The sequence below is a fragment of the Vombatus ursinus genome, unplaced genomic scaffold (assembly GCF_900497805.2).
Source record: "Vombatus ursinus unplaced genomic scaffold, bare-nosed wombat genome assembly UNPS02015066.1, whole genome shotgun sequence".
Taxonomy (NCBI): domain Eukaryota; kingdom Metazoa; phylum Chordata; class Mammalia; order Diprotodontia; family Vombatidae; genus Vombatus; species Vombatus ursinus.
The window spans coordinates 8,666,507-8,688,756 of NW_020954844.1; the positions used below are offsets into that span (position 1 = coordinate 8,666,507).

The 22,250-nt window shown below is 42.9% G+C and overlaps 1 protein-coding gene across 1 annotated transcript in view; it reads left to right on the forward strand.

The window, feature by feature from the left end:
• Positions 1 to 7,345: 7,345 nt before the first annotated feature.
• Positions 7,346 to 22,250, forward strand: part of SIGLEC1 (sialic acid binding Ig like lectin 1) — a 51,775-nt gene continuing 36,870 nt past the window's right edge. Inside the window, exons 1-4 of the mRNA XM_027846135.1 lie at positions 7,346 to 7,454; positions 19,081 to 19,149; positions 19,702 to 20,067; positions 21,854 to 22,150. Coding sequence (XP_027701936.1) covers positions 19,101 to 19,149; positions 19,702 to 20,067; positions 21,854 to 22,150 — 712 coding nt within the window. The 5' untranslated portion in view covers positions 7,346 to 7,454; positions 19,081 to 19,100. The remainder of the gene's footprint in view (positions 7,455 to 19,080; positions 19,150 to 19,701; positions 20,068 to 21,853; positions 22,151 to 22,250) is intronic.

A 22,250-nucleotide genomic window follows, 5' to 3' on the forward strand; every position in this document is an offset into this window, starting at 1 on the left:
GGCTCAGAGCCATGATAGATTGCAGTGATGTAGAAGACTTTATTCAGACATCTGGATATCCAGGTTCTCTCTCTCTCTCTTTCTCTCTCTCTCTTCCTCCTCCTTCTCCTCCTCCTCCTTCTCCTCCTCCTCCTCCTTCTCTTTCTTCTTCTTCTTCTTCTTCTTCTTCTTTTTCTTCTTCTTCTCCTCCTCCTCCTCCTCTTCTTTCCTCCTCTTCTTCCCTTCCTTCCCTCTTCTCCCCCCATCCCAAAATGATTTATTGACTTGACTCAATGATAATTCATTCTTCTGTACTGGGAACCAGTCCTTCCCCCCATCATGGAGCATACTCAGAGATACCTTTTCTGGTTCTGGTTGACTTGGGAGCCTTCTCCCATGCTGCATGCTGAAAGTATTTTACATTTTAGTATGATGTGGTAAACTCTGAGTGTTTCCTTGGTTTTCCCCTGCCCTATGACAGGAGCAGGGATGCAGATATTGTATCATCTAAGTGAAGACAGCCTCAGACTAAGCCTTCTCTTGGCTATGAATCTTATTGTTGTCTAGAATGGAGGAATGGATGGTACTCATTCCCCTATGGGAACACTGCTTTCACATGGATCATGAACTCAATTAGGCAAGCTTGAGCTTGGGCTCCTGCTGGTTTTTTCCACTTAATTTTTCCTTTCATGAATAGGTGACCAAACCTGGTGCTTAAAGTGGCCAAATTCAGGCTTGGAGGTGACTTTGAGACTGAAAAGTCAAAGAAAGGAGTGGTTGGTTGCTGCAGATGCATGAAAATTTGCTTGTGGAAGCAGCTAAGTTCAAGGTTCAGAGGAGTTTGAGTTGGAATGGAGTGAGAGTGGAGGGGTAAGATAGAATGCAAAATGCCTTATCAGCAAACCTACAAATCACTTTGACTTCTGATAAGGCTTATGAATTGGTCTTTCTTTAGATTGTAACAGTAGTTAAAGGTAAAGTTGCTGAATTTTGTTCTGTTGATATATGCTTGCGAATCTTTTTGCTTTTAGCATTCCTTTTGTTTATAGAAATAAAGTAACTTTACCTTATCTGATTCATATTGGATGCCCTTTTGCTTTTCACTTTTTGGTAATGCCTGAGAGGTAGCCATAAGTAAAATAGTTCCAAAGGGTTACTAGACTTGGGGGGGGGAGTGAGTGGGTGGGAATGAGTATAAGAAAAGGGAGTGTAACCCACTCATTAGAGGCAAGCTTCTCCAGGATTAAACAAGGTCAAAACCACATGATTGAGTATAGAACAAAGAGTGGAACCTTTGACAAAAGCCCTTGACCCCATGGGCCCACTGAGGTTCCTCATGGTCAAACTTCAAAAGATGGAAGAACCAAAAAGGGAATTTTTATTCTGGAACTGATTCTCACTAAGGAGGAACTAAGTTGCTGGAATGGGGACCTTGGGAGGAAAACAACTATTCCTTCCTAGCATTTGTGACAGAGAAGAAATCCAGGCGAAGTCTGGCATGCATCCTAGATTTTGGGAGAATAAATTACAAACAGTTCAGAGAAAGGATAGACAGAACACCATGGACTACCGTTTTACAGAAGAAATCAGACAGCTAGGTGGGGCAGTTTGTAGAGCACTGGTCCTGGAGTCAGAGAGACATGAGTTCAAATCTTGCCTTAGCCACTTATTAGGTCTGTGACCTTGGGCAAGTGACTTAATATCTCTGAGTTTCTTCATCTGTAAAATAAGGCTAATAATAGCACCTACTTCACAGGTTTGTTGTGAGGATACAATGAGATGACACATACAAAAGCACTTTGAAATCTTTAGAGAGCTATACAAACCCTAACTTTTATTGTGATGGAGATAAGCTCTCAAGAATAACACTGGGAAGACCAAAAGAGAAATAATTTTGGGAGATGTTTAAAGGGGACTGATCTAGATGCAGGGGAAGTAGACAAATACATACAGATTTTTAAAAAGGAGCCTAGAGAAGACGAAAGTAAGCAGGGGTGTGCTGGAGCCAGCTAAATTGGCTTGAGAGACTCTGAAATTTTCAGTGAGAATCTACACTTTGGAAATTGACAAAAGTTACAGATCAAGGCTTGATTGATTGTATTGTCGATTGTCTAGACTTGAGAAGGTGATAGAGAAAATGTTAATAATGGATATTAAACTTAAAAGCATAAATTTTTGGAGAGCCTGTTGTTAAAAATTTACCAGCATGCTCTTGGAAGTAAGTGTAGGTAACCAAGGGTGAATACAGAGATGTGATAGTAGAGAAATGTGATAGTGTTAGGAGTGCTGAAGCTTAGGGAGGGTGGTAGGGAAAGCCATGGGTAATTGTAGCTCGGGAGGACGCTGCATTGTTCTCCACTTTGTTGAGTCTCTTCTTACAATTCAGAGGAGCCTAGATGGTTCTAAATTCTGAGGTCCTCCCTGCACATAACCTCAACTTCTCTATAAAAAGAGAAGAGATGAAGGTGAGATTTCAAAAGACTCAAAGGCAAGGAATTAGTGCAACAGGATAAAAAGATATTTGTGCTTTGTGTCTTCTTTTTTTCCCTTCTTTACTTTTACCTTTTTTCTCCAAGACGACAGCACTAGAAGCTGAGAAGAGACAATGGTAGCCTGAATGGGGAGCCTGAATGCTAATGATGGAGAAGTGTGGGTATCAAGGATTGGAGCTATGAACAGGATCACTCAGAAATGGCTGAGGTCTGGCAGCTATCAAAGCTTGTATATCCATCTATGTATGTATGTAAGTACACACACATATACACACAATATGTATGTATGTATTTTGTGCCACATTATCAAAATGGTGAGATCTCAATATACTGTGTTTTAATCTCTGAGAATTGTGGGAGGAGACCTGAGAGAGTGGAGTACTCCAAAGTAGTGGGTGTTCTGAATCAGCTGTAGATAGTAGATTTCATGTTTTAATATGTAATCAATATTTCATCAACTTCCTGGAGTAAATTGGAACATGGCCCAGAAAATGAAAAGTGCTTCTGAGCGAAGCCTTCCAGAGCAAGGATCCTTCCCTGGTGGGGAAACTGCAGTCTGTTAAAGGATCCCTTAAGACTTGACTTTTTTTTTTTTTTTTTTGGTGAGGCAATAAGGGTTAAATGATACGCCCGGGGTCACACGGCTAGTAAGTGTCAAGTGTCTGAGGCTGGATTTGAATTCAGAAGACCTGATTTTGTAAAAATAGTCTTTCTTTGTCTCTTTGTCTTTATATATATATGGAGTGAGAAAGAGAGAGAACTCAAACACAAATAAAGTTTAAAAATAAATTAAAAAATCTCCCATATAAGAAGAATTTCTAAAATAAGATCTAGATTTATTATTATTATTTTTAAAACTATCTTGCACATACCAAAATGCTTTGGACAACCAGTCGTTTTAATGTATGAGTTTCAACAAATTGAGACAAACCTTTTTCTAAAGCTACACGCTTTAGGATTGTGTGACTATAAAGACCTATTGTGTTTGATGAGCCTAATAGTTTTAAATTATTTTATCTTACGATTTTGTAGGAAATATAGCCGCAGTTACTAAAGGAGGGAGGGGAAGTCATCTTTGGCAATTTGCTTAGGGCAAGCAGAAATTTCTGAGTGAGTAATAGAGAATACTGTATCCCCTATTTACTGTTCATTTATCTCTTTGGATAGGTTAGCTACTGGATTTTTAGTTTTTATTTGTAAAATAATAAAAAAAAATTGTATTGCTTATAGAGAATGATGGTATTCCACTGAACCTTCCTTTGTTTTTTCTTTTTCTTTTTCCAGAATGCCAAGTTAATGCTTTAGAAATCTCTTTGGGGGCAGAGCCAAGATGGTGGAGTAAAAGCAGTAACTTGCTTGAGCTCTCCCCCAAACCCCTCCAAATACCTGTAAAAAATGGCTCTAAACAAATTCTAGAGCAGCAGAACCCACAAAAAGACAGAGCAAAATAAATTTCCAGCCCAAGACAACCTGGATGGTTGATTAGAAAGGTCTATTGTGCCAGGAGAGAAAAGCAGTTCAGCATGGGTGTGCTGGCAAAACAGGCCTCAGCGATCCTGAAGCAGGCCTCAGAGGACTGAATCATGGGCAGCTGTGGCAGTTTCCAGACTTCTCAACCCACAAATGCCAAAGAAAACTTAGAAGGTCAGTAGAAAAAGTCTGTGCCCACTGTGAGAGCTTGGCCCCAGGGTTGTGGCTATTTCTGGAGTTTCTGGCCTACAGACTGAGGGGTAATTGAGTGGCTGATCAGAGGGGTATTGCAAGGATGTCTATGCTGGTGCTGAGGCAGGATTCTCTTGCTTTGCCTGTGCTTGGATCTGGGTCACAGTTCTGGGTGGCCATCCCGGGGCATGGTGGAGCTGTGGTGGCAGTGGAGAGGGAATCCTCCTCACAGTTCCAAGGCAGAAAAGAGTGCTTGTGGTCACTCATAGACCAGAGCACAGGTCAGGAAAGGAGTAAACACCTTGTCCTTGATCATACCACCTTGGAAGAATTGAAAATTTACAGGTTCCTAGAAGTATCTCTGAAAACAGCTGCACAAACCCCCTGAAGCTTGGGACAGTACATTCTCCGCACTGGAAGCAGACCCCTACTTTAATGAAGAGTTTATAACTCAAGTAATTGGCTGGGATCATGAGCAAACTGCACAAAAACAATCAGACCATAGAACCTTTTTTTGGTGACAAAGAAGATCAAAACATACAACCAGAAGAAGACAACAAAGTCAAAGCAGCTATATCCAAAGCCTCCAAGAAGAATATGAATCAGTCCCAGGCCTTGGAAGAGCTCAAAAAGGATTTTGAGAAGCAAATAAGAGAAGTAGAGGAAAAACAGAAGAGAAATGAGAGTGATGCCAGAAAATCATGAACTTTCTAAAGGAGACCCAAAAAAATACTGAAGAAAATAACACCTTAAAAATAGCCTAACCCAGATGGCAAAAGAGGTCCAAAAAGCTAATGAGGAGAATGCCTTAAAAAGCAGAATTGTCCAGATGGAAAAGGAAGTTCAAAAGCTCACTGAAGAAAATACTTTCTTAAAAATTAGAATGGAGCAAATGGAAGTCAGTGACTTGATGAAAAATCAAGACATGGTAAAACAAAACCAAAAGAATGAAAAAATAGAAGACAATGTGAAACATCTCATTGGAAAAATAACTGACCTGGAAAATAGATCCAGGAGAGATAATTTAAAAATTATTGGACTATCTGAAAGCCATGATCAAAAAAAGAGCCTTTATATCATCTTTCAAGAAATTATCAAGGAAAACTGTCCTGATATTTTAGAACCAGAGGATAAAATAGAAATGGAAAGAATCCACTGATCACCTCCTAAAAAAGATCCCCAAAGGAAAATTCCTAGGAATATTGTAGCCAAATTCCAGAGTTCTCAGGTCAAGGAGAAAATATTGCAAGCAGCCAGAAAGAAACAATTCAACTATTGTGGAAACACAATAAGGATAACACAGGATTCTACATTAAGGGACTGCAGGGCTTGGAATATGATATTCTGGGGGGCAAAGGAGATAGGGTTACAGCCAAGAATCACCTGCCCAGCAAAACTGAGTATAATCCTTCAGGGGAAAAATGGTCATTCAGTGAAATAGAGGACTTTCAAGCATTCTTGATGAAAAGACCAGAGTTGAATAGAAAATTTGACTTTCCAATACAAGACTCGAGAGAAGCATGAATAGGTAAATAGGAAAGAAAAATCATAAGAGACTTATTAAGGTTGAACTGTTCACATTCCTACATGGAAAGATGATATTTGTAACTCATGAGGAGACCTTTGTCAGTATTAGGGTAGTTGGAGGGAAAAAATATATGTATAGATAGATTGATAGAGGGCACAGAGTCAGTTGAAGATGAAGGTGTGATATCTGGAGAATAAAATTAAGGGGTGAGAGAGGATTACACTGGGAGAAGGAGAAGGGGAGAGGTAGAGTGGGGTAAAACAGACAAGAGAAGGCTTTTACAGTGGAGGGGAAGTGGGGAAAGGTGAGAGGGAATGAGTGAATCTTATTCTCATTGGATTTGGCTTGGAATACCATACACACTCAATTGGGTATGGAAAGCTATTTTAGCATACAGGAAAATAGGGGGGAAGGATATAAGAGAGCAGGGAGATGATAAAGGGGAGGGCAGATTGGGGGAGGGGGTAATCAGAAGCAAACACTTCTGAGGAGGGACAGGGTCAAAAGAGAGAATAGAATAAACAGGGGGCAAGATAGGATGAAAGGAAATAGTTTTCCACAGCATGACTACTATGGAAGTGTTTTGCATGACTACATAAGTATAATCTGTATTGAGTTGTTTGTCTTCTCAATGTGGGTGGATGGGGAGGGAGAAAGGAGAAAATTTGGAATCCAAAGTTTTAAAAACAAATGTTAAAAAGTTGTTTTCACATGCAACTGGGAAATAAGATATACAGGCAATGGGGTATAGAAATCTATCCTGCCTTATAGGAAAATAGAAGAGAAAGGGGATAAAAGAAGGGGGGGTTGTGGGGGGATAGAAGGGAGGACAGATTAGGGGAAAGGGTATTCAGAATGCATGCTGTCTTGAGGCTGGGGGAGGGATGAGATGGGGAGAAAATTTGGAACTCAAAATCTTGTGGGATGTGAATGTTGAAAGCTAAAAATAAATAAGTTAATGAATCTTAAAAAAAAAAGAAATTTCTTTGAACTTTTCCTCACCTATTTTGTGGTTTGACACATAATTTCTGGTCATTCTGGGGACCACAATATTTCCATTCTCAGTTCTCAATGTACATGCATATATTGTATACTTCTAGGTACAGTAGTTTAAATTGTTTTGTAAAGGAGATGGGTAACATTTATTTCCTCTTTATCTTTTCATTTCCCCCCAAAAATTATGATTTAAAACAGTCTTATTTTGAAAAGTCTCAATCCATCTTGGGACCTTATAAACAATGACTAAAATATATCCAGTTACTAAAACATATCCCAAACTGTCACTAAGACATACCTAAAGCCTGTGTCTTTTGGTATCTGTATGGAAAGACATCTGTGAATATTTAAATGGACCTGAAAGAAATTCAGTGATTCCCTATGATTTCTAGGATAAAATTGAAAATAGTTCATTTAGAACTATCATTTTTACTTGGCCTTTTCAATTGTTTTTCATTGTCACAACAGCAGAAGTTTTAAAGCTACTGATACAATGAAAGCTATCGTGAATGCTCTAAGCTTTATCCTTTTACCCAATAAAACATTTGAAAGTCAATCACACATATCTCAGGCATTATGCAATTGTACAAACTACTTCTCAATGGGGAGGGGGGAGGGGGCTGAGGTTTTGGGAAAAGAGGAAGGACCGGAATGGCTTTATATTCTTCCTAAGACTGAGGTGGAGCAGAGCTCCAGGGAAGGCAGAGGGGCCAGGGGCTCCTGGCTCGATTCGGGGTGCTCCTCTTTCCCCTCCTTTTGGATCCGAGATTGCAGCCGTCACCTAGGTCAAGATCAAGGTAATTCCTCCCTTCTGGTGAGGAAAGGTGAGCAGGGGGTGATGATGAGTAGAGAAACAAAAGATAGAAATGTCTCTGCTCTGGACAAGGGCTGAAAAAATTTTGGGGAGGAGTGGATCTCCAGGGCTCTATATCTTTGGTCTGAACTAGTCTGAACCATGGTTTTCATGAGTGGAGGGAATTCCTTGCTATGGAAATTCTATCCACTTGTGTAGGTTGGCAGCTCATTTGAAGTGGCCCAGAGGCAAAGTATTATGGTAGGAAGATCTCTGACTCTGGAGTGAGACTTGTGTTCATATCTCACCTCTGATGATGCTTGCTACCTGGGTGACCCTGGACAAGTCAATTCATCTCTCTCAGACTTGGTTTCCTCATCTGTAAAATGGGGAGGTTGAACTCCATGGTCTTTGTGGTTATTTCCAGGTCTGATTCTATGATCTATGATGCAGAGTGGCACCTAGTCAGGCCTTTATTTTGGTTCCAAGATGTATCCTAATACATAGAGACCACATGGTGTAATAGATAGACTGCTAGACAAAGGGTCAGTCAGCAAGAACTGTGTTCAAATCCTGCCTCAGACACTTCCTAGTTCTATGATTGTGGCCAGGTCACTTAGTCTCTCTGGGTCTCAGTTTCCTCATCAGTGAAATGTGGGGGTTGGATGCAATGACTCCTAAAGCACCTTTTGGCTCAAAATTGATGTAGCCAGGTTTTATATAGTGCTTTAAGGTTTGCAAAGTGCTTTACAAATATTATCTTAGTTTTTTATTCTCACAACAATCCTGTGAGTTAGGTGCAAGACCACCCCCCCCATTTTACAGAAGGGGAAACCGAGGCTGATAGAGGCTAAATAACTTGTTTAGGGTCTGAGGCTGGATTTGAACTCAGGTCTTCCTGACTCTAGGCTTAGCACTCTATCCACGATGCCACTTTGTAAGCTCTACAATCCACCCATATCCTAGTTTCTAACCCTGTTCTAAATCCTCATCTGATCTTGACCCTCATCTGAATCCCAGAATCTAAATCTGACCATGTCTACATGCTGATCTTGGACCCTGACCCCATCTGCATACTGATGTCTTGATCTAATCACAATTTGAAAAACAGTCCTGAATCCTGACTCTAACTTTCTAATCCCTAACTTTCATGAAAGGGCAGCTAGGAGGCAATGGATAGAGCATTGGGCTTGGAATCTGGAAGACTCATCTTTATGAATTCAAGTCCAGCTCAGACACTTACAAGCTGTAAGTTACCCTGGGCAAGTCACTTAACCTGCTTGCCTCAGTTTCCTCTTCTGTCAAATGAGCTGGAGAAGGAAATGCCAAACCACTCCACTATCTCTGCCAAGAAAACGCCAAATGGGGTCACAAAGAGTCAGACACGACTGCACAACACAGCTAAACTTTCATCCCTATCCTGATTCTCAATACTAACCACAATTAAAAACCTAATAATTTGCTCCAATCACATTCCAGGACCTAACCCCAACACACCCAACCCCAGTACTTAACCCTCCTAACTCTAGCCCAAGCCTTGTCCCAAATCATATCATTTAATTGAACCCTATAGACCTGTATTCTAGCGTTATTCTGATCATTTATTCTAATTTTGGCCTCATGTTCCGCTGAGCCCTCACCTCCCAGGCAGCCTGCCCCAAATGAGAGTGGAGCTTCAGACCGAAGCATGTGCAAAAGGCTTCTTTAGCTATGAGACCGTGAATGGTGGCATGCATTTGTCAGACCCCAGCCCTAGCTCCCTCCCTGAACCCAGCCCTTCTCCAAATCTTCCCTTAACTCAACTCTCACGCCTTAAGGCTGGCGCCACCCCCATCCTTAACCCTTATCCCTAGAGCCAAAGCTTACCCAAACCCTTGATCTTTATTCCAACTCTAATTCTGCCTCTAACACCCTCTTGCCTCATAGTGTTAATACTCTTGGGACACAAAGATTACTCTTACCATTGTAGACAGGGAAAGAATGAAACCAGGTCTCTGAAGTCCCAGGGTAGAAAGTGCACTGGTTTTAGGAAAAGGATCTGGGCCACTCACCTCCTGTGTTACCTTGGGCAAAGTGACTTCACTTCCTTTGCCTTAGTTTTCTCATCTATAAAATGTGGATGACAATACTTGCATTATCTACTTCACAAGGTTCTTGTAAAGGAAGTGCTTTGGATGCAATAAAACGCTGTTAGAAACTGGAGTTACTGTTACGAGTCTCAGGAACCTATCAAATCACTGGTTTCCAAATCTGGCCACATCCACATACTGACCCCATCCCAAGCTTGGCTTAGAAGGTATGCTAACATTCTACATGACAGAATCCATATTTGACAGGCCAGAACATTGAACCAAACTGAGTAAGATGAAATTCAACAGGGTTCAATGTAAAGTCTTACCCTTGGGTTAAGAAGTCAACTCCCCGAGAATGGGAGATGTTGAGTAGCGAGCCGTTTTGTCTGGAGAAGGAGTGGAGGGAGGAGGGGTTGGTGGACTGCAAGCTCAGTCTGAGTCAGCAGCCTGACATTGGAGCCAACAAAGTGAATAAAAGTGAATTTAGGCTGCCTTGCAAGGAGCAGGATTATCGAAGCACTTTGTCCTGGGCAGATCATACCTGGAGAATTGTAATCAGTTTTGAGGCTGTGACTAGGCTTTTGTATCTGGAGTAAGAAGGGATCTGCAGTCAGGAGACACATGGGTTTGATTACCACCTTAGATACTTAATAGAAGTAAGCCTCAGTTTCCTCATCTTCAAAATGGACATAATAATAGCATCTACCTCATGGTAAGAGAGGCAGCTAGATAGTGCAGCAGATAGAGCATCAGGCCTGGAGTCAGGAAGATCTGAGTTCAGATCTAGCCTCAGAGACTTACTAGCTGTGTGACCCTGGGCAAGTCACTTAACCCTGTTTGTCTCAGTTTCCTCATTTATAAAATGAGCTGGAGAAGGAAATGGCAAACCACTCCAGTATTTCTGCCAAGAAAACTCCAGCTGGGGTTGCAAAGATCAGACATGACTGAAATGACTCAAATGTTGTAAGAATCAAATGGGATAATGATGTAAAGCACCTTGCAAACCTTGTAAATATGAGCTGTGAGAGGCAGCACAGCCCGGTGGAGAGAGGGCTGGTCTTGGCATCAAGAAGTTCAAGTCTGTCTTCTGCTTGTGAGTCACTGAAACTCTCAAGGCCTCAGGGAATCCTTGAAGGTTATGAATCTTAGAGATGTGATAGGGGAAAGGTCCTTGACCTTTGATTTCTTTGGTATAGAGGACTCTCTGGTGAGAAAACTCATATACCTTATAATCATATGCTATGATATATTATATAATATTATAATTATATGATGTAACATACTATATAATATAATCATATAACAATATATAATATTACAATAATACAATGCACTACATGATATGATATAATTATGTAATGTATTATATTATATACTTTATGATCATATGACATATTATGTAATATATTATGTAATATATTAGATAATATAATTATCTAACATAAGATATTTTGTAATGTTACAATAATATAATGTACTACATTAAATAATATAATTATATATGTACTATATTATATACTATTACAATTATATGATGTACTACATTATATATTTTATAATATATATTATGTAATATAATTAGATAATGTAATGTATTAGATAATACAATCATATAACATAATATATAATATACTATATTATATAATATAATTACATAACATACTATATTATTTACTATTATATAATTTACTATATTAGATACAATCATAATTATGTAACATAATACATTACATAATATAAGTATAATCTTTATATCATGCAAGTGGAAATTATTATTCTGGGCCCTACGGTTCAGGAAGGATACTGATAAACTGAAGAGTGTCCAAAGGAGGAGAACCCACTCCTGCTGGATGAAGAGTGTTAGAAGGACCTGGGGGAGCAGGGCAGCGCTTTGAAGAGAAGCCAGAGGAGAGATGGGCTAGCTGTGGCCAAGCCTTTGAAAGGTTAATCTGGGGTGGGGGACCTGCGGCCTCGAGGCCACACGTGGCCCTCTAGGTCCTCAAATGCGGCCTTTTGACTGAATCCAAACTTCTCAGAACATTTGTGGTGTGGAGGCCGCAGGTTCCCCACCCCTGACATGGAGGAGGGATTAGATTTCTTCTCCTCTCTCCCAGAGGGCAGAGTTATGAGTTGGGGGCTGGATTAGCGAAGAGGAGAGTCTGGGTTTGAGGTCAGGGAGCTGCTGGGCTTCTTCCTCCTCAGAAATCTTGACCCAGAGGCCAGATGACACTTGGTCTACCATATTGTGGGTGGGGGATTCTCAGGGGGAATGGTTTGGGTGGCGTGGGCCAATGATGTTGTGGTTCCACGGACCTGGGGTGGGTCTGGGGAGATCCCAGCTGGTTCATTTTGCTGCATGACAGTGTCTACACCAGCTAAATCAAGTGGAGAGTCAGGGCACTTACACCACTGTCAGCCAACTGGAGTATCGAAGTAGATTTGATGTCTGTTACCTTCAAACTCTCCATTTCTTATGTCCATCTTATTATATGGCTTCTATCTACCCAGTGCTTAAATTCCTCCCTCACCCCAATATTCCTGCTCCCCTTCATCCTTGACGAAGGTAAAGGGTATAGGGAATGAATGTTTAATCATTGTAAACAAAATATGGTCAAAAAGTAAAATCTGCAGCATGAATTTCATATAATATACTTCAAAGCCAACGATAAACTATTTGGGAATATTCTCTATCCTCTGTCTCTCTGTCTCCTTCTGTTTCTCTCTTGTCTATTTATCTCTCTGTTTGTCTTTCTGACTCTGTCTCTGTCTCTGTCCATCTGTCTCTCTCAGACCCAGACTTGAGATTTCTTCATTATAAGAAACTCCCAGTGTGGAAACTCCCCTCCCCAAATTCAGAAAAGCTACTTATCTATAATGTCTAATCTTTGATATTTGCCTGGGGGCACTAAAAAGTTAGGTGGTGCAGTGGATAGAGTGCTGGGCCTGCAGTCAGGAAGACTCATCTTCACGAGTTCAAGTCGGTTATCCTGACTACAATTCCATGATATTTGAATTGCTTCTCTTTGGCTGCTTGCAATGTTTTCTCCTTGACCTGGGAGCTCTGGAATTTGGCTATAATGTTCCTGGGAGTTTCACTTTGCAATCCATGAGTTCAAATCTGGCCTCACACGCTTACTAGCTGTGTGACCCTGGGCACGTCACTTAAGCCTGTTTGCTTCAGTTTCCTCATCTGCTGAGCTGGAAAAGGAAATGGCAAGCCACTCCAGTATCACTGCCAACAAAATCTCAAATGGGATTAAGAGTCAGACACAATTGAAAATGACTAAACAAGTAAATTTAAGAGACCTATCCAAGGTCACATAGGTAGCATGTATCAAAGCCTATATTGGAATCTGACTCTGAGGCTGGTCCTCTGTTCATTAATCTTGGTGTAAGAGAAAAAGCATTAACTTTGGAATATGAGAACCAGAGTTTAAATCCTGCCTCTGATGTGGCCTGTGCAACTTTGGACAAGTCACTTTCCACTCCTCTGCCTCATTTTCTTCATTTGTATAATGGTGCTGGTCAGCCAGCCTCTCGTATCCCTTCCAGCTGAGTATCTTTGACCCGTCTCTTTTGGGGATTATCTGTTGTCTGGCAATTTGCTCTTTTAGAGTGAGATGTTCTACTCTTTTGAGAGCACATGTGCCATCCCTCCCAGCTGAGATCATCCATCCTTGATTGTCTGTCTTGGTCCCTTTTGGCCAAAGAGGGATTTGGGCACCTGGATCTTTCCACTAATTGTCTCCTTTGTTCCTCTCCTTCCTCTCCCCTCTTCACTCTACACGTGTAGTCTTAGCCTGAGAGGGAACTTGTGGTGATGCTTAGGAGAGAAAACTGAAACCAGGATCTGCAAGAAAGCTCAAGAGCAGAAATGAAACTGAACACTGCCTTCCATTGCCCTTCACAGACATTTTTTTTATCCATCCCCTCCTGCTCATATAGCCTTGGACAAATCACTGCCCCCCTCTTTGGCTTTGCCACCTCATCTGTTGAATTTGTTTCTAGATCACTCTTTCCTCTTCATTGAACTCCCCCTTGAGGCAAAGAAAAGAGTTTGATAAGAAGACTGTGTCTGACAAAGTGTCAGATATTGTGTCCTAATGGCCTCCCACCTCGATGCTGTGAGAGAGGAGGTATTTGCCATTGTATCTTCTCTGGGACCTTCATTGATTTTTCCATTACAGAAAGGGAAATAACAATTCTGGCAGCAACCGTCAAACGGGGTTGTCATATGGAAAGTGCCGAGTAAGCTAAGTAATGAACATATGAATCGCCCATCATAAATTTAGAATTAGAAGAGACCAAAGAAATCTTCTAGTCCAAAGTCCTTCCATACCCCAGGGTCACCCAGGTCCCTTACACAGGTGGGAGAGTCAAGATTCAAACCCAGGACACCTGACTCCAAATGCAGTCTTCTCTCTGCTTTGGGCCAATCTGGCTTCTATGAACTTCCCTTCTCCTCTTTAGGCTCTTAGGGATCCCTTCTGAAAGGGGAGAATGAATGGAGGGTGGGTCAGAATAAGGTGAGAAGAGGTACAATGTGAGCTTAAGGGGACCTTGTGGCCAGAGAAAATACTTTTATATTTGGCTTTAAGTGGAGGAGGAAGATGCATCCACAGCTGCCTATGAGATGTGGCTTCATGCACTTGTATATTTCCCACATCCAGGTGCCATGGCCTTCAATTCCATTTGAGAGTTAGAGGGCCTCAGCAGCCATTCAGCTCAACCTATACACAGAAGGAGTCCCCACCCTATCCTGTCTAATAAGAGGTCACTCAGGCTCTGCTCCTCGAAGGAGGGGTACTCCTTACCTGTCCGGGCAGTTCATTCCCATTTGCATATGGCAACCTTCTAATATTTGAAGGCAGCACCATGTGCCCTCTCCAGGGTATGCATATCCAGTTCTTTCAGCTGATCCATATGTGGCCTGAACTCTCGGTCCTTCATCATGCTGGTCACCCTTCTCTGGATGCTCTTTGGCTCATCAATTTCCTTTTTAAATGGTGGCACCCAAACTGAACAAACTACTCCTAGTAAGGCCTAACTAGGGCAGAGGACAGAGTCCAACTTTCCTGATGAGTGAGAATGGGGGTCTGGATCAGAGAATACTGAGAATATGGGAAAGAATTGAGAGCACAGGTGCCGCAGGAGATATAGTTTAGAAGGGAGGGCTACCATCTTCCTGTAGACTGTCACCAAGTGTCCAGAGTAGTGTAAGGTTAACACTTTCAGCTTAACTTTGTGATTCAAGAAATGAAAAGAATGTAGGAAGTAATTGGGACAAATTTGATTGAATGGGAAGGAGAATGAGTGGCTTTGATGACTTTGATGATTACTAAGGAAGGAGCATGCATCCTGAATGCTGACGTCTTCTAAATGTTGGTGCCCTGTGGCAAGCCCTCTGCTGCTCAAGACGATCTGGGCTCAAATTCTGCCTCTGATTTGTAACTTTATGACCAGGACAAATTGTCAAAAGATTGTAGGATCTTTAATTTCAAGCTGGAAGGAAGTGGGAGGTCACGGATCCCAATCCCTTTACTTTACAGATGAGGAATCTGGGTCTCAGAGCTCCCACGGCTTCTGAGTGTTAGGTGGTATTGGAATCCAAGTTCTCCAGACTCCAAGTCCAGCATAATATCCTTTCATTGCCTCACTGAGTTTAAGGCAGCCCTTATAATTCCTGAAGAAAACCTCAAATGGGATCACGAAGAATCAAACAGGACTGAAAAAACGACTGAACAGCTCCATATGCTGAGACATGTTTGAATCAGTCAAGCTCATGCTTGTCTTTGGCTGGTGTCCACCTTCTACTGTTTCCTTCCCCCTCCCAATGAACATCTCTTCTAGTGCTGGTAGTCTCTGATTTTTGTCTCTGTGCCCAGACACGGCAGGAGCCTTCTGTCCTGCCATGACATGAGTACCACCCAAACTGCCTAGACTGCTTAGCTGGATCCCTGCTTGTCTCATTTAATAAATATTTATTAAGCACTTACTCTGTGCCAGTCACTGCGCAAAGTACAGGAATGGAAAGAATACATTCATTCTCTCATTCATTCAAGTGCCTACTATGTGTTAGATTCTGGGGATGCAAATATTGATACGTTTCTTCATTCATTCATTCAATCAATCCTCCAATCAATGACTAAGCATTTGTTAAGCACTAAATAGGTGCTTCTTGGATTCATCTCTTTACTCATTTAATCAATTGATCAACTAGATTCTTACTATGTGCTAGATATTGTGAGTCCTATCTTTGACCTTTCTTCATTAGCTTTATGGTCCTTAGAGGTCCTGAATCATAGGATTTAGAACAGAAGGGAGCTCACACATCAGTAGTCTCACCTCTTGATTTTATAGATAAGTAAACTGAGGTCTAGGGAGGTGAGGTGCTTTGCCCATCACCTCTTGCATGGACTATTCCAAAATCCTCCCAGTTGTTTTCTCAACTTCTCGTCTCTCCTCTTTCCAGGCTGTTCTACACAAGGCTCCCAAAATCATCTTCCTGAAACTCAAGTCTGACCATGTCACTCCCTGGCTCAAGAATCTTCAATGACTCCCTATTACCTCTATAATTAAATAGGAGCTCTTTAGCTTTGTCAGTTAAAACCCTTCACAGTCCAGATCTAGACTAATTTTTATCTAGGCTTATTGCACATGACTTAATGTTTTAACCAGTTAGACTACTTGCAGTTCTTGGCATTTCATCACATGTCTCAAGCCTGTGGGAGAAGGCATTAAGTGTCTACTATGTACCAGGCACTGTTCTAAGTGTTTACAAATATTACTCCATCTGAGATTCACTCCATTCCTGGGATGTTGGTGCTATCATTATCCCCATTTTACATGTGAGGAAACTGAAGTTAAGTGACTTGTCCAGGGTCGCCCAGCTGACAGTAAACGTCAGAGGTCAGATTTGAACCCAGGTCTATCTGACTCCAAGCCTGTTGCTCTGTCTACAGCGCTGTGTGGGAAGTCTAATTGCTTCTCAAATGATCATGAATTTCTACCTGTTCACATTTGGTATTCTCCCAGTGGAATGTAAGCTCCTTGAGGGCAGGTACTTTTTTGTTGGTTTTATTTTGGTTTGTCTCTGCACATTCCGCATCTAGCACAGTGCCTTTCTTATAGGAGTCATTTAATAAATATTTGTTGGCTTGAATGTCAGTGTGGAACTTTGAATAGTTCTCTGGTTCCAGAGCAGGACTTGGGTTTGAATCCAGTTGAACTAGATGACTTCTGTGGTTCCCTCCAGATCCAGCTCCAGGATACTAGGAGCCTATGGACTGGTGGTTAGTAGCAGAGCCAAGGGGCAGCTAGGTGGTGCCATAGTGCGCAGAGGTCCAGAAGACTCATCTCCCTGAGTTCAAATCCAGCCTCAGACACTGAGTAGCTTTGTCACCCTTGGCAAATCACCCAACCCTGTTAGCCTCAGTTTCCTCATTTGTAACATGAACTGGAAAAGGAAATGGCAAACCACTCTAGTATCTTTGCTAAGAAAACCCCAAACGAGGTTATGAAGATTTGGATACTACTGAAAAAATGACTGAACACCGATAAAGAAGAGCCAACTTTCAAAATTAGTTTTTGTGATTCCACACCCAAGGTCATGCTGTCTCCCTAGGCTCTCGCCCACTGATTCTTCTTTGCAGTCCTCTTGGGGAACCACAAGAGATGGACACTTTCAGTTTTCTTTTCCCATGAGACATAGGGAAGTTGACACCAGGTTTCTATCTTTATTTCCATCCTCCCTTCCCCTTTGCTGAGTCAGCACTTGGTTCCAGGCCCTGGGCAAAACTATGAAGTCTGCCCAATGTGCCGTGTATCCCCCTGGTTCCTTCTTTCCTCTACTTTCTCTATTTCCCTCCACTTCCTTGATGTGGCTTTTAGCATCCTCCCTCCCCATCCTAGGATGCTACATGATCTGGGCTCTGGTAATCCCTCTGAGCTTCAGGCTCATCTATCAAATGGGAATAGGAATTGATCTAACCATCCTACATGAATTCCCCTTGTTAATTATTTCACGGGGGGAGTTGTCAGGGTCAGGTGAGATGATGGAGTCAGCATGGAGTAGTGGGTAGAGTGCTGGACCTTGGGTCAGGAAGACTTGAGTTGAAAACCCACCTCTGACATCTGCTATTTGTGTGATTCTGAGTAACTCACTCCATGGGCTTCATGCATGAAATGAGGGAGGAAGGCCCCTGAGGTTGTTCTCAGCTCTTAATCTATGATACGATGGTTCCACCTTTTCCCACCCCCTGCCTCCAACTGTAGGTTCCAGAGGAGACTCAGATCTTCTACTTGGTTACTACTCTTTACTTTCTGAAGGGTCTTACCTGGAATTAAGAGGGCTTGGGAAAAGATTCCTGTAGAAGATGGGATTTGAGTTGGGACTCGAAGGAAGTCAGGGAAGCAGGACATGAGGAGTGAGAGCGTTCCAGGGTTGGTGGACAGCTGAAGAAAACGTGTAAAGTGAGCAGAGTGAATGTCCATTGTCTCACTGCATCCTCCTAGACTCCTCTGGAGGTGGTCAGGGAAGGGGTTATTATTTCCATTGCATAGATGTGGAGACTGAGGACCAGAGAAGTTACTCAAGGGCACTACAGTCCAGGAACGCTGTGTGGCTCTCCAGCTGCTAAAACCTCAACCTCCCAGGGCTTGTCCCTGGTATAGGGACCAGCCTTGCTCTGTCCTATATTCTACACCCTCAGGACCCCATTCTTTCTACCTGCCAGGGTGACAACTCACAAATCTGACAACAAAATCTGTGGCAATCAATCAATCAGTCATATTATAGTGGGGATTCCTTTGGTGCATTAGTTGGATTAAGTGACCACTAAGGTGCCTTTCAGCTCTCAATTCTGTGATTTATTAAGCACCTACTTTGTACCAGGGCAGTTAGCTGGACAGTGAGCGGGGTCTGGAGTCAGGAAGACTCCTCTTCCTGAGTTTAAATCCAGCCTCAGCCACTTACCAGCTGTGTGATCCTGGGTAAGCCACTTAACCCTGTTTGCCTCAGTTTCCTCATCTGTAAGATGAGTTGGAGAAGGAAACGGCAAGCCAGTCCAGTATCTCTGCCAAGAAAACCCCAAATGGGGTCATGAAGAACCAGACATGACTGAAGAGAGCTAAAACATCTCGCGCTAGGTACCTTCTGCCCGGGAAAGTGAGTGACCAGGAAAGGACCCTTGAGAAAGAGGAAGTATAGTGTCAAAGGAAGACATGAGGAGGGGCAAGTGGGGATCTGAGAATGTTCCAGGGCCAAGTAGTCATTGAGCTGGGAACTTGGCTGCTGGCTCTTCATTCAGTCCCTGTCTCTAGGATGGGGTCTGCCAGATCTTAGAAGACTTTCTACCCACTCGCCACACCAGGCTGCCAATGGACAATGATGGTGGTGGTGATGGTGCTTGAGGTGGTGACCGTCATATTAACAACCTACCTTTCTAAAGTGCTTTCAGGTTTACAAATCACTTGCCTTCACCACATCCTCAAGGCAAGAGGCAGTGAACCCCTTCCTGAACGGCCTTTACTTCCAGCTCTCTTCTTTCTGTCTCCCAGGAACCCTGCTGGACCTGGCCATGTTGTTTTTGAGCTGGCTGCTTCTCCTTGGGTCCACCTTTCATCAAGGTATGCCAAATCCCAAGGGGGTCACTGCCTTATTTTCTGACCCCCTCACTTTTAGAGAAAGTCCAAACCTCTCCTTCCCCCAATCCCCACCTGTTTGCATCTTGGACTTTGCTAAGTGCTTTCAAATGCAAAGTCTCATTTGGTCCTCATGGCACACACACATTCCTTGCCCTTGTGGAGCTTACATTCCAATGGAAAACTAAGGAGTATGGGCCTGGGGAGGAGGTTACCATGAATTATACATTTATTTTCCCCTAAATCTCTGCATTAGGGAAAAAATCTCCCAATTTCTTGAATTAGAGAGCCTTATTTCTCAGACTGGTGCAAAGGAGGGAGGCAGGTGTCCCCTATGCTTTCGCTCAAGACTTAGCCTGTGGGGTCATCCACCTTGTTTGAATTCAAACTTGAAATGCAGGTAGGGGAAGAAAGGATCAGACTGATTGATTCTTTGCCATCAGGCCTGGGTTCCTTAGAGGTGATCCTAAGGCTATTCAGGAAGTCAGTGACTTTTCTCCCCCCTGCCCTTATCTTTTCCCTCTTCTATCTCCTCAGGCCTGAGTTCCTGGGAGGTGACCAGCCCTGAAAATGTTCAGGGTGTCAGTGGCTCCTGTCTGGTCATCCCCTGCACTTTTAGCTTCCCTAGAGATGTGAAAACAAATCAAGGCATCATTGCCATCTGGTACCGTGGCTACTCAGACGCTGACAAAAAGGTGGTGGTAAGCCATTCCCAAAACCCAACCCTGGTGGGGAAGAGTTTCCAAGGCCGGACTCAGCTGCTGGGGGACCCTGAGCAGAAGACCTGCAATCTTCTCATACGGAAGCTCAGTCCTGATGACAATGGGGACTACACCTTTCGATTCGAGATCGTTGGAGCGGACAGCTGGTCTGCCAAGAAGAGCACTGCAGTGAAGGTTACTGGTGAGACTGGAGAGGGTGGAGCCATCCTCTATCCCTGCCCCCCTCCTTTATTCACCCCCCCATCCCCTTATCTATTTTCCCTCATAGAACCACAAGAATTTTAGATTTAGAAGGGACTTCAGACATCATCTAATCCAACCCATTCCTGACCAAGAATTCATCTTTACCACCCCTAGCATCCCTGATGAGTCATTCAGACACTGTTTAAAGACCATTACTGATAAGGAAACAACTGGGTGGCTCAGTAGATAGAGCACCGGGCCTGGAGTCAGGAAGATCTGAGTTCAAATCCTGCCTCAGACTCTCACTAGCTGTGTGACCCTGGTCAAGTCACTTAACCTCTGTTGGCCTAAATCCACTGGAGAAGGAAATGGCAAACCACTCCAGTATCTTTGCAAGAAAACCCCATGGGCAGTATTGGTGTGCTATGGTCCATGGGATCATGAAGAATTGGACATGACTAAACAATGTATCAAGACCTCATTAGTTATCATGACATTCCATTACACATTTGGATAACTCAAAGTTTTAAGAAGTCCTTGCATTCACTGATCCCCAAACTCCACATGTTCCTTTGCATTCCTCCTTTCGTTGATTCTTCATCTCTACTCCTAAAGTCAAAATTGCAAAATTTCCAAGTTAGGACGGACCTCAAAAGCCTATCTAGTTCAACTCCTACAGAAATGAGGATCATCACTTAAACATTTGTGACAAAGTGGTTACCCAGCCTTTTATTGATGAGCTCCAGTGAGGAGGAATCCACATTTGCTAGCTGTGTGACCATGGGCAAGTCACTTAACTTTTCTCTGCCTCATTTTTCTCATTTGTAAAATGGGGATAATAATAGCACCTACTGTCCAGGATTGTTGTGAGGACCAAATGAAATAACACAGATTAAAAAACTTTGAAATCCTTAAATCCCTTATAAACTTTGGCTTCTTCTTCTTCTTCCTCTTCTTCTTCTTCTTCTTCTTCCTCTTCTTCTTCTTCTTCATCTTCTTCTTCTTCTTCTTCTTCTTCATCTTCTTCTTCTTCATCTTCTTCTTCTTCATCTTCTTCTTCTTCTTCATCTTCTTCCTCTTCTCTTTCTTCCTCTCCTCCTCCTCCCTCCTCCTCCTCCTTCTTCGTTCTTTTTCTTCTCCTCCTTCTCCTTCTTCTATTTCACTTTAAGGTGACTCTCATTGTTAGGTAACTTATCTTTGTATCTAGAGGAAATCTGCCTTTCTGAAACATATGCTCACTGTTCCTAGTTCTGTCCAGCAGAGCCCATCCAGTCCCGCATGCACAAGGTGACCATCATGTCTCCCATAAGTCTTCTCCAGTATAAATATCCCCAATGGCTTCTACTGTGACTCCTTCATGGCTCCTAAGATGACGTTATCTCCAGTCCCTTCACCATACTCATCACCCTTTTCTGGACAGGTTCCAGCTTGTCAACATCCTTCCTAAAATAAAACAACCCAGGTTCATTCCAAGATTCCATCCCCATGACTCAACTCCTGGCCCCACTCCATTCTTATTCTTATCTTCATTTTCATTTTCCAGCCTTCTCCTTCCTTCTGGTGGGCTAGAATTCAGTTCAGAGGTGGCAGAGAGATGTGTGAGGTTTCAGAAAAAGGTCTAGAGCTATTCAGGAACTGGAGATATGGGGAGGAGGCCTCTGTCTACTTTTCCTTCTGAGACACTGACCCTGTCTTTTCTACTTCCTGAGTGGGAATTATTTTTCAGGGGGTGGGAGAGGGGGACAGGGGTGAACTCATCCCTCCATGTTCCATTTCCACCCCAGACGAACCCAGCATCCCTACCATTGCCTCCCCTGCTCATCTTCGGGAAGGCACACAAGTCATCTTCAACTGTTCGACCCCCTACGTGTGTCCCGAGGATGGGACGCCCCTCTCCTGGCATGGTCAGGATCCTGTCCACTCCAATACCAGCCAGCTCCAGGTACTGGCGCCCACTGGTGTCACCTACCAACAAAGCCTCAGAATTGCCTTATCCTGGCGTGACCATGGCCGGATGCTGACTTGCCAGTTCTCTGCTGCCGGGAAGAAAAGCCACGGGCAGATCCACCTTCAGGTGCAATGTGAGTGACGTCCGATGCCCGACCTGTCAGCCTCCAGGTCAACCCTCTTTCAGTGTCCTAGGGGCTCTGCTTTGGTGTCCCTTAGGCTTTATGTGTTCCT